The sequence below is a fragment of the Coregonus lavaretus genome (assembly GCF_964263955.1).
Source record: "Coregonus lavaretus genome assembly, chromosome: 34".
In the NCBI taxonomy this organism is placed as follows: domain Eukaryota; kingdom Metazoa; phylum Chordata; class Actinopteri; order Salmoniformes; family Salmonidae; genus Coregonus; species Coregonus lavaretus.
Window position 1 is genome coordinate 28132285 of NC_140021.1, and position 12779 is coordinate 28145063.

Below are 12779 nucleotides of genomic sequence, written 5' to 3' on the forward strand. Positions count from 1 at the left end.
ATTATGATGATGATGAGGATGATGATTATTATTATTAGGCGGAGGTAGTGAATCAATCCCACTGAAAGCTATTCAAAGCTCTTATTGATGTGTGACAGAGCTGATGATGAGGCTAGAGAATGTTGCTGTTCATGAAATATGTAGTTGTCTCTGGTGGGCACGGGGTGGCGATTTTGTGCCTCTATCACATGATGGAGCTATTCCTTGACCTACAGTTCCCTGAAGGAGGGTTTCCACTAGCTGATTTTGATTGGTCAACAACACATCTCGGGTGTGTTGTATGGTGTTCCACTTTTAACACATTACTTGCAGGAATTGACACAAAATGTGTTGAAAAATGTACACAAATCATGTTTTGCCAACACGGTGATTGGGTTAAAAGTAACACAACATGTGTCGTCCCTAACTAGACACACAGATGTGTTTAAAAAAAATACTAATCTGAGTGTAGAAATGGGCGGGGTTTATGACTTTATGACTGTGGGAGCAGATTGGTATAGAAGCTAGTGACGACCTTGAAGTAGTACAGAACGCGAACGTGCGCAGGGAGAGCAGTGCGTGCGTTCAAAGAGTGCGGCTGCTGTAGGTTCTGGTAAGTGGAGGACTACCCAAACTCAACACGGTATGAGGAAAGCAGCGTGATATTATTGTAGAATGAGAGAAGAAAATTAGGCGTATGTGAGTAAGATGGTTTATCATAGACTTTATTGCAGCGTGGAAGAATAATCAATGGCCACTTTTTCCAGGGCAAAATGAGCTCGGATGCGGATGAACTAACGTGAGCGCAATCTTGGGTTGATTCGGAGAGGGTCTGTGCGCGCTGCGCAGGAGGTTGAACATTGGTGACAGTTTATTAAAGAATAGAAGAAGCCTCTGTTATTGAGGTCTTTACTCTAACATCCCATTGAAACTGAGGGCGCAAAGAAACGAACGTCAATAGACAGTATGACGGCTGTACGAGGCGCCCATGCACATAATGGGAGCTCCGCTGGATCAAAGGAGAATGGACAAAACGCACCGAGCCCTATTCACACCGAACCCAATACAAACGAATTTCCACCGGCAAACATCGTCGATGACACGTCTGGGTCGTCCGTTGGTGACCTAACTCAGACATGGATTCAGTTTACAAAGACATTCCTGCTCATTTTCCCCATATATGTTTTGGGATATTTTGAATTCAGTTTCAGTTGGCTCTTAATAGGACTTGTAATATTCTTCTGGTGGAGGAGAAACACAGGAGGCAAGAACACCCGACTGTACAGAGCCTTGGCGTTCTTTGAACAAGAGGAGAGAACTGTCAAGCAAAGTCTGACAACTTCTGATTTGCCATCATGGGTAAGACCAATATTACTTTATAAAGGGAGCCTTTGGGTTACTGTAACTGTGCATAACATGTTATCTCTATCCCCCTATTCAATTAGTCTCTGGATTATTAGATGGCTATATGACTACCACATTTGATTAGCCTATATCAAATGTATTTGAACATGTTTTTTCTATAACCCAAATAAGCCTAGTGCACAGCACACGTGAATATTTTTTGTTTGTTATTGAGTTTCTAAGAAAACCATCACCCGGTGATCAGAAGACAGAACAGTGTTCTGTCCCCAGCAGTGACATTAGACTAAGCCCCTCTAAATACAGCATGGTACAATGGTAAACCGGACACCAGGGTGGGAGGGACACATGGGCCCCAATCTCATTGCCCTGCCACTGTTGTGGTAACTAACAACACTTTGCATGCATGATTATGCCTGGAAGATGCACCCAATCTAACCTCACTTATTGTTCGCCTGGTTCCAGGTCTGTTTGTACTATCATTGGCATGACAATGAGTGACAAGGAGTTGGCATGATGGCACAAACAGTCTGGCACGCAGGCTAGCAAAGTGTAGGGCCATAGGAGAAACCTCCAACTTAAATGCAACTTGACAATAATGCCATCTGACTCAAGTTGAAGACATCAACTAGGCCTATACTTGGGAAATTTGAATTATTCATAATTTATAAGCTGCTTGACATCTGCTCAGCAAGTGTCAAACTAGGACAGTATCATTGTTTGGCTGTCTCTTCTGTCCTTTTAGCTGACAAGGTAACTACTAATTTGGTTAAGGGGAAAAACATGTGGTGACATCATATTTTTATCCTAAATATTTGGCATTGTCACACTGTCATGCCTTGTGACTTCTCTCCTAAGACACATTTTCCCAAAGGGCTCTGTTCAAATACAGTGGGGGAAAAAAGTATTTAGTCAGCCACCAATTGTGCAAGTTCTCCCACTTAAAAAGATGAGAGGCCTGAAATGTTCATCATAGGTACACGTCAACTATGATAGACAAATTGAGAAAAGAAAATCCAGAAAATCACATTGTAGGATTTTCTATGAATTTATTTGCAAATGATGGTGGAAAATAAGTATTTGGTCACCTACAAACAAGCAAGATTTCTGGCTCTCACAGACCTGTAACTTCTTCTTTAAGAGGCTCCTCTGTTCTCCACTCGTTACCTGTATTAATGGCACCTGTTTGAACTTGTTATCAGTATAAAAGACACCTGTCCACAACCTCAAACAGTCACACTCCAAACTCCACTATGGCCAAGACCAAAGAGCTGTCAAAGGACACCAGAAACAAAATTATAGACCTGCACCAGGCTGGGAAGACTGAATCTGCAATAGGTAAGCAGCTTGGTTTGAAGAAATCAACTGTGGGAGCAATTATTAGGAAATGGAAGACATACAAGACCACTGATAATCTCCATCGATCTGGGGCTCCACGCAAGATCTCACCCCGTGGGGTCAAAATGATCACAAGAACGGTGAGCAAAAATCCCAGAACCACACGGGGGGACCTAGTGAATGACCTGCAGAGAGCTGGGACCAAAGTAACAAAGCCTACCATCAGTAACACACTACGCCGCCAGGGACTCAAATCCTGCAGTGCCAGACGTGTCCCCCTGCTTAAGCCAGTACATGTCCAGGCCCGTCTGAAGTTTGCTAGAGTGCATTTGGATGATCCAGAAGAGGATTGGGAGAATGTCATATGGTCAGATGAAACCAAAATAGAACTTTTTGGTAAAAACTCAACTCGTCGTGTTTGGAGGACAAAGAATGCTGAGTTGCATCCAAAGAACACCATACCTACTGTGAAGCATGGGGGTGGAAACATCATGCTTTGGGGCTGTTTTTCTGCAAAGGGACCAGGACGACAGATCCGTGTAAAGGAAAGAATGAATGGGGCCATGTATCGTGAGATTTTGAGTGAAAACCTCCTTCCATCAGCAAGGGCATTGAAGATGAAACGTGGCTGGGTCTTTCAGCATGACAATGATCCCAAACACACCGCCCGGGCAACGAAGGAGTGGCTTCGTAAGAAGCATTTCAAGGTCCTGGAGTGGCCTAGCCAGTCTCCAGATCTCAACCCCATAGAAAATCTTTGGAGGGAGTTGAAAGTCTGTGTTGCCCAGCGACAGCCCCAAAACATCACTGCTCTAGAGGAGATCTGCATGGAGGAATGGGCCAAAGTACCAGCAACAGTGTGTGAAAACCTTGTGAAGACTTACAGAAAACGTTTGACCTGTGTCATTGCCAACAAAGGGTATATAACAAAGTATTGAGAAACTTTTGTTATTGACCAAATACTTATTTTCCACCATAATTTGCAAATAAATTCATTAAAAATCCTACAATGTGATTTTCTGGATTTTTTCTCCTCATTTTGTCAGTCATAGTTGATGTGTACCTATGATGAAAATTACAGGCCTCTCTCGTCTTTTTAAGTGGGAGAACTTGCACAATTGGTGGCTGACTAAATACTTTTCCCCACTGTAGTTGTTGTGGGTACTTCATCACCTTTTAATGTGTATATAACCCTGCTGGAGTTAGTGTGATAAATTAGCTCTGAAGTTCTCTCTAAAGATGACTTAACTCAATTTAAAAGTAAATGAAATGTCTGCCTCAGTGCCGCTCCACACAGGTAGCTGACAGCAGCAACGATTCAGGGAGTCAGTATATTAGTGTTTTCTCATCAGAGTGCACTAGTCACGGCTGTGCTGCACTGGACTGGTTACACTGTGTTGTGCCCTGTTGTTTGCAGGCTGCCGTAGGCACGCCTCAGGCACTGAAGGCGAGACTGACCGCTGGTGCTCAGCTTCCTCAGTCTGGACACTACCAGCTGGTCACTGAGACGCTGAAATGTGACACTTGGGTTGTGTTTCTGAGGAGGAGGAGGAGAAGGAGGTGGAGGAGTAGGAGGAGAAGGAAGAGGAAGAGGAGGGGGAGAAGGAGGTATCTGAAACCATGAGCTATACTAAAGCTTCCTGTCCTTCCTGTCCTCTGGGAGACACATTTGCTCAGAGTTGCTCTTCCACCACACTGTGAAATACACCTATTCCTTATATAGAGTAATACTTTTGACCAGGGCCCATAGAGCGATCTAATAGGCACAAAGCTAATACTTGCCCACCCCCTTGTCAAGCTAGTATAATGTGTTCTTCTCCTGCTTTTTTGATTGGAATTGAACTCCACAGTCCACAGTCTCCACGTTTGCATCTGTGCATTTGTGTTTAGATGCATTTTACATTTACATTTGAGTTATTTAGCAGACGCTCTTATCCAGAGCGACTTACAGTTAGTGCAGTCATCTTAAGATAGCTAGCTGAGACAACCACATATCACAGTCGTAGTAAATACATTTTTCTCAATACATAAGTGTCAGAAAAGTCAATACTAGTAGGAAAAGACAGGTGCAAGTTTATATAGTAAAAATCATTTTGCTGGCACTGCAGACGGCTATATCAGTCCGCTAATACAGGACTATTAAAGGCCCAGTGCACTACTTAAAAAATATATATTTTTATTAATATATATTTTTAAACATTCTTATTTTTCAGGGGGGTGCGCACCCCTACTTCCCGCAGCTATGGTTCTACCAAGAACCATTTTAGCATCTAAAGGTTCTTCCTAGAACCGTCTATTAAGGGTTCTACCGAGAACCCTGTTATCTTTTGGAGGGTACTTCCTACAACCCTCTATGAAAGGTTCCACCAGCCTTATTAGCCTTTAAAATGTAATTATTTATGACAATACATTACATATATCATAAGGCCTTTCTTTGAGGGCCTAGTTATATAATAACACAGTGGTGTAGGGAATATCCTGGTTTACAGGCCACATCAAGCCTGCAAGTCACATTATGCTGGCTTGCAAAGTAATGTGTAATTCCTATGTGAATCCAGCCAGAGTTAGGATATCGAACAAGTGGAATTGTTAATCACCCGCAAACTTCATTCAGAATGACTGCCAGGGTAGGGAAGATTGAATATTGAGACTACCTCAGTACTCTAAACTGGAACAACCATCTCAGTAACGGGGCAATACATCCAATTACTAACAGATTTAATTAGTTTAGAAAACTGTATGTTATTCATCTTTGTGTAGCATAAAATGTATCAACCAATCAATGTACATGCAAAAACACAGATATTACAGTAAAACAAACAATTCTGAAAATCTCCCTGCAAGAGGATGCTGGGAAATGTTATATATGGTTCTATGTAGAGCCCTTCTTACCTGGATTAAGACCTGCACTGCATTCTGTGTGAGATAGGGTCGTACTCTACGGCTGTTGTAGAGCATGAAACTGCATGAGTGAGTCACTGCTTTGATGTTTGCAGAGAACGACAGGGTGTTGTCCAGGGTCACGTCAAGATTCTTTGCACTCTGGGAGGGGGACACCATGGAGTTGTCAAGTGTGATGGAGAGGTCTTGAAGCGGGCAGGCCTTTCCCGGGTGGAAGAGCAGCTCCGTCTTGTCGAGGTTGAGCTTGAGGTGGTGGGCCAACATCCAAACTGAGATGTCTGCCAGGCACGCAGAGATGTGTCGCCACCTGGGTGTCAGAAGGGGGGGAAGGAGAAAAGTAGTTGAGTATCATCCGCATAGCAATGATAAGAGAGACCATGTGAGGATATGACAGAGCAAGTTACTTGGCTGCAACAAATGCCCCTTAGTTTCAGTGCATATACCTTTTGAGTGAGTAGAAGGGAAGGGATAGATCATGTAACACAGCAGTGTAATAACAGATGATCTATAACCGTTTTCCTATAGGTTTCTCCTTGAGACAAGCTGAGTGAGTTGCATCAGAACATAGCTAAAATGTCATACCTAAAATAGTGATTGCCGACTGCTCCTGTTTGTTTTGATTGGAAAATACGTATGCTGTGAGTCAGGCTGCTGCGTAGCACTGCCTACACTAATGTAAAATCCTGCTACTTATTCAGGCTCCTGTGAGACACAAGCATCATCTCAAGTACGGAAAAACAACCAAATCTCTTTGGGGGATAGTCACATTGATGTCCACTCTAATGGAGTTGTATACCTCCAGGTGTTTTAATGTTTTAAATATTAAGTAGATCCAAGTTGCTTCTATAATATGTTTTGAAAGTATTTCCATAGTTATATAATAGCATCCCCATTCAATCCACTTAAATGGACAGTACTGCATTTTAAATTGCTTCTCAATTTCTGTTGTGAGGTGTGAAGTACCTCTTGACAGTTGCACAGTAATTTGATATCACTCATTTATTTGTTGAGTAAATGATGTATCCGTAAGGCACTATCCTCTGCCAGCTATTTTGTGAATTGGTTGCTTTACAGTATGTGTCAGGTTAATAGAAACCATGTCCACTTGAGTGCTCCTGATTGCATAACAGAGGCTGGTAAAAAAGCTAGGCTTGAATCTGTCAAACCCATCAGTAGTTTATCTCCCTACTTCCCACTCCTCTTACTGTCCAATCCTATGCTCCTCTACGCTGTCACGCTAATGCTGGATCAGCGCTTTTCTCACCTGCATTAGCATCTCTGCCTCCTGTAGCTCTCGCATGCAATGTCGTTGCCACGGTTACACCGCTGGAGCCGCTGCTCCTAAGGGGATAACACATGACAGCACACTTCCTCTGTGTTGTTCTGAAAAGGCGTAGCCTCATTAGAAAAGTTTTGCTTTTAGACTATGATGATTGTTGGCTTATGAGAGCCAGTGTTATTTGTTTTATGTGTGTGTGTGCACGTGTGGGTACAGTATGTGGGCAGTGTGTATGCTCAGGGCTCTCCTCTCTCTCACTGATGCTCATACTGTGTGCAGTGGCCAGCTCCAGCTCCAGCTACAGTACTATTATATCTTTGGAATAGCCAGGAGGGGTTCAGGCAGACTGCAGGACTACGTCCCAAATGGTACACTATTCCCTACATAGTGCACTAATTTTGACCAGAGCCCTATGGGCCCTGGTCAATAGTAGTGCAATATAGGCAATAGGGTGCCATTTGGGATGCAACGCAGGCTACAGCCAGACTTCTGCTGGACCTAGGCAGAATATCTCATGTCCAACAGCTATTTCAGTTAAAATAACAATGTACAATGTGGTTGTTAAGATGGAATCAGTGACTACAGGTACTAGAAAATGGGTTTTGAGCATGTAAACAGTAATTATTTCTTACTTTTTTTCTCTTTAGGTCAACTTCCCAGATGTAGAAAGAGTAGAGTGGCTGAACAAGGTAAAATAACAAAAAGGAATTGTTAGATTTTCCACTTATATGTTGATGAGGACCTACTTTTCATGTTTGGATTAGCGGTGTAGATACGGAAATCTTTTGTCTTGCCCTTTCACCCTCTGAATGGCACACATACACAATCCATGTCTCAATTGTCTCAAGGCTTAAAATCCTTCTTTAACCTGTCTCCTCCCTTTCATCTACACTGACTGAGGGTTATTTAACAGATGCTCTCTTTTTGCAGCATACTCTATGCATAAATCAGGAAGTTAATCAGATTTAGAGTCTCTTAAGCCTTAGGACTGTCAGATTTAAAAGTCTCTTAAGCCGTTCCCTACACGCATAGAAAAAAGGGTTCCAAAAGGGTTCTTCGGCTGTCCCTATAGGGGCACCCTTTTTGGTTCCAGATAAAAGGTTCCAAAGGGTTCTACCTGGAACCAGAAAGGGTTCTTCAAAGGTTTCTCCTATGGGGACAGCTGAATAACCCTTTTACGTTCTAGATAGCACCTTTTTTTCTAAGAGTGTAAGGTAATGACCTGGGACCTAAGTTTCAAATATTTATCGTACATAACATAGAGCAGATAACAATTAAAATGTTTGAATATATGTATTGAGTTTCCCCAGTATTGTGAATGATAAAACTGATTGAAATGCTTTTGCATCACTTTCAGGATATTGCTGGGCCTGTATTCTCAGTCTAAGAGAAGGAGTGCTAATCTAGGACCAGGTCTCACCTGTCTTATTCCATGAAAGGCAAAACTTAGCACTTCTACTCAGGCACTTTGTGAATATGGGACCTGATCTGATATTAAATAATGAATTCAGTGAATTCAGCTCCTTCACTCTGCTTCCTACATTTCTGTGAAGACTTACTGTATGATGGTCAGAATGTGGGCCCGGTACCAACTCACTGATCCGTTCCTACTCTCTCTGGCCTTGCAGACTGTGAGACAGATGTGGCCGTATATTTGCCAGTTCGTAGAGAAGCTGTTCCGTGAGACTATTGAGCCGGCCGTGAAGGGAGCCAACTCCCACCTCAGCACCTTCCGCTTCAGCAAGATCGACATGGGGGACAAGGTGAACATCAAGACTTATCAGCAGGAGTCTCTACCTAACCCTGCCTTATGTTTATAAGATGGTTTTCGACTGTTCAACCGTTGGGGACAGGCACTCAAACCTCCCCAATCTAGTTTTAAAGGTCCAATGCAGCCGTTTTTATCTCAATATCAAATCATTTCTGGGTAACAATTACATACTTTACTGTGATTGTTTTTCGATTACAATGGTCAAAAATAAACAGAAATAGCTTCTTCGCAAAGAACAGTTTCTCAAGCAAGAATTTTGCTAGGACTGTCTGGGAGTGGGGAGGGGAAAACGGAAAACTAGCTGTTATTGGCAGAGAGGTTTGGAACTCTCTCTTATTAACAAATGTACTGCATGGTGATGTCACATTGGAAAGGACAAAGCTCCATCCCACCAAAACAGGCTTATTTCAGGCATTCTTTTCAAACAGCTCTTACACTTTTCTTATAGTGCTCAAGCACCCCTAGAACTGTATCTGTGCATGTGTCTGTGTTGTAGGGACAGCTGGTGGGTGTTTCCCAAATAGTTTCCAGGAGGGGTCACATAGTAGTGGCGATGTTTCATGCTGGGTAGAACACAAGTGGGGGTCTGAGGCCTAGTGGTAATGTTGTGATGTCATTTGTCTTGTGTTCGTCTTTAAGCCTTTAAGGATCAACGGGGTCAAGGTTTACACAGAGAATGTGGACAAGCGTCAGATTATCATGGACCTACAGATCAGGTGACCTGACTATCTCCATTTTGGGCAGATTGTAGCCTTTGGCTTGTCATAGAATGTACTGTGTGTAGTATATATATATTTTTTAATTGAATAACATACATAAACACTTTCCTGTGATTTTTGATGATGCTAAACATTTCTTTCAGTTTTGTTGGAAATACTGAAATTGATGTGGACATCAAAAGATACTACTGCAAAGCTGGTATTACGGGTATACAGGTAATAACATTATGTTCTTGTCTCATTCTCTGTTGTCTTAGGATAAATTAGAGACATAAAAACATAACGTTTTAATTTTTGGGTGATAGGTTTTTCAAATGTCATTTCTTAGGGATGTAAAACTTTAACAAACCACCCTTCACTTGCAGTCGGAATTGGATCTGGGGCATGAATATATATGAACTATACAACTCTGTAATGGATGCTCTGATTGTTGATAATGTCACTGGAAACCTGTTCAGAAGAGTCGAGGACAGTAAACTCCAAACAAATGTTTTGACTGCATGTAAAAGTGACTTTATTATGCCTGCTTGCTCAATTACACTGGCTTGCAAACAACATTAGATCAGTTTTTATTGCAATGACTTGCAAGCAATATACTGTGTGTGAATGTAAAATGTAAATGTAAATGATCAGTTACCTTGTGTGCAGTGTTAATTTTGTAGTTTTAGACTTAGTCTTTTGACTAAAATACCTTTTCATCTTAGTCACATTTGAAAAATGTCATCCTTCTTAATTTTAGTTATTATCAGTCGACTAAAACTTGGGACAATTTTAGTCTAGTTTTAGTCCCAGTCATTTAAGTCACCTATTAGTCAGTGCATTTTTTTACCCCATTAAATAATTGATATTTACCTCTAACTTCCATCATGTGCACATTAAGATAGCCTTGTCCAACTAGGCCTACTATCCCCTCATATAGTGGGCAACATTGCTATTGTGGCAGATTGTAACCAATGCCAGCCAGTGTTAATTTCATCAACAATAACTATGACAAAAAATATGATTAAACAATCTATTTTTCCTGATGAAAACTAATGATGATAACGAGACGAGATGCCATGAAAAAACCCAATAACTATAACAAACTCGTTTTTTTATTTATATTTGACGAAAATGTGACGAGATGAGAATTCCATAAACATTCAATTTGACATGAAGCTCCTTTTCATCTGTTTTGTCCAATCATAAGCATGCATGCCTTTTGCAGAATATTTTATGCTATCCTCTCATTGGCAGAATTAACAACATTCAGTTGCACAGTCTGATTGAGCTGATCTGCTTGGCTCTCCCAAAGGCTACAGCTCCCGGGAGGTCACTTCAGTCACTCGTTTGAACTGATGCGCAGCCAGGACTCTTCAATTGTAACAAACCTCAACTAGAAACAAGAATTTTTACTCCCTTTCATGTAGGCTATTTTTGCTTTGATCACATCAGAAGCTCTATTTTGCCATGTGCACTGTTATTCATCCGTGTTGCCGTTCTCGCAGTTGGCAAAATGCGAGTGCAGTTGTTTTTTCACTATAGGAAATATGAATTCTATTTGCTGAGTATTAGGAGTACAGTAATAACTCTGGCATTGTTGGAAAGCTCGGATTCTCCCTTTTTTTTATGGAATCACTGTTATTTACCCCCATCCCAAGGTTATGATTGGGAGAAAAGAGCTGTATGCATAAACTGTTAACCTGTAGCCAAGGCTTTGTACTGTAGCCTATATGGTAAATCAAGGCTGGCATCAGTGTTATCGTTTTCTTTCATGGCATCTCGTCTCGTTTTCCTCAGGAAAAATAGGTTGTTGACTAATATTTTTTGTCATAGTTATTGTTGACTAAATGAACGCTGCTTGTGTGTGTATATGTGTGGGAGAAAATAGAGAGTAGGCCTTGAACAAAACAAGTGTTTATATGTCTTTGGTCATTGCATAACAGGCAGCAGTGAAACATAGCTGGCAGGGAAAAGCAATCATTAGTATCATCCTACAAAGATATTTACTCCACAAAGATATTTACTTCACAAAGTCCTATTATAAAGTACCGGCTCACATTTCTCATACTCACAGTACATCTTATAGAGGAGTTTGGAAACACCATGCTTAGCGTCTTTGAGGGGGAGTTTAAATCCTGTCATATTTTTGTGTGTGATTGTATTTTTTTATTAAACAAATAAATACAGCAATTGAGACAGACAATAGACACTGGGGTCTTTATATGGATAATTAACATTTTGTTTTAAACTCATGTCGATTGAACAAAAATAATAGTGTGGCCGGTTTTGCTCATATACAGTATCAGCACTTAAACAAACTGCTTGTCTTGAGAGATATAATTAGCTCTATCTGTTTAGGAAGTTGAGAATGACAGATATGTTATGCCTGATTAGTAATGCAGTAGTAGTGTGGGGGGCATCTTTGGAGTGTTTCTGGAGGCACATGTCATGTGTCTGCTGCGGCGTCCACAGTGGAATGTTCCCATACAGGTCATTAGGTGGGTCAAGGGCCTACAGTGTTTAGGTTCCCTGATACTGAAAGCTCCCTTAATGATGTGTCGTGTGTGTGGTTGTGTGTGTGTGTGTGTGTGTTTCTGTTTTATCTCTGTGAGCGAGTGTGTTTTTGTCTTGATGCCTCTTTTGTGTTTCACAGCTCCATGGAGTGTTGAGAGTAGTCATGGAGCCATTGCTAGGTGACATGCCCCTGATAGGAGCCCTGTCTCTGTTCTTCCTGAAGAAACCTGTAAGTTCTAGCCTTGACACACACTTCCTCTTTCTATTATTTGGATTTAAGGTAACTTGCATCATTAGCAGCTTGCAAGACAGTTGTTTGACAATGGTTATTTCATCACTGTTGTCATGAATGTCTGTGGAATGCGGTAGGCCAGAGTCAAGCGCAGGACACCGAATGAAATGAAAATCTACTTTACTGAATAGTAAAGAAACAAGCAAAACCTCCAAACACAGGGAGGAGCAAACCCGCTCACAAACGACACTCGTAACAAGCAACAAACACGCACAACACACAGTGGGAGCGAACAGGTTAAATAGGGAAGGACATAATACCATAATGGGAAACAGGTGTGCAACACTAGACAACAACCAGGTGAACATAGAAACTTAGAACATAGATCGGCAGCAGCTAGTATTCCGGTGACGACGAATGCCGCAGCCTGCCCGAACCAGAAGGAAGGGCAGTCTCGGCAGAATCCGTGACAACTGTCTTCCTTCCTGTAGTGCTGAGCCTCCAGGCCTATGTTCTGCCTAAACTTTTGGCCAATTTAAGTCAGATACAAGTCCCGAGTGGAGACACTTGAGCCTTAAATAGACACAGATCAGACTTGTCCTACTTTGGTGGATTTCTTTGCACTGCCTATACCAGCCTCAGTGCAGACATCAGAGAGAGGAAGCAGGAGGAGTGTAGTGGTAAGACTGTAAATCACAGTGT

The 12779-nt window shown here is 41.7% G+C and overlaps 1 protein-coding gene across 1 annotated transcript in view; it reads left to right on the forward strand.

Moving 5' to 3' along the window:
- The first annotated feature begins 571 nt into the window (after positions 1-571).
- The window catches only part of LOC311108898 (extended synaptotagmin-2-like), a 28900-nt gene continuing 16692 nt past the window's right edge, over positions 572-12779 (forward strand). Inside the window, exons 1-6 of the mRNA XM_084151690.1 lie at positions 572-1338; positions 7507-7548; positions 8488-8622; positions 9270-9346; positions 9493-9565; positions 11985-12074. Of these exons, the coding sequence (XP_084007816.1) occupies positions 946-1338; positions 7507-7548; positions 8488-8622; positions 9270-9346; positions 9493-9565; positions 11985-12074 (810 nt within the window). The 5' untranslated portion in view covers positions 572-945. The remainder of the gene's footprint in view (positions 1339-7506; positions 7549-8487; positions 8623-9269; positions 9347-9492; positions 9566-11984; positions 12075-12779) is intronic.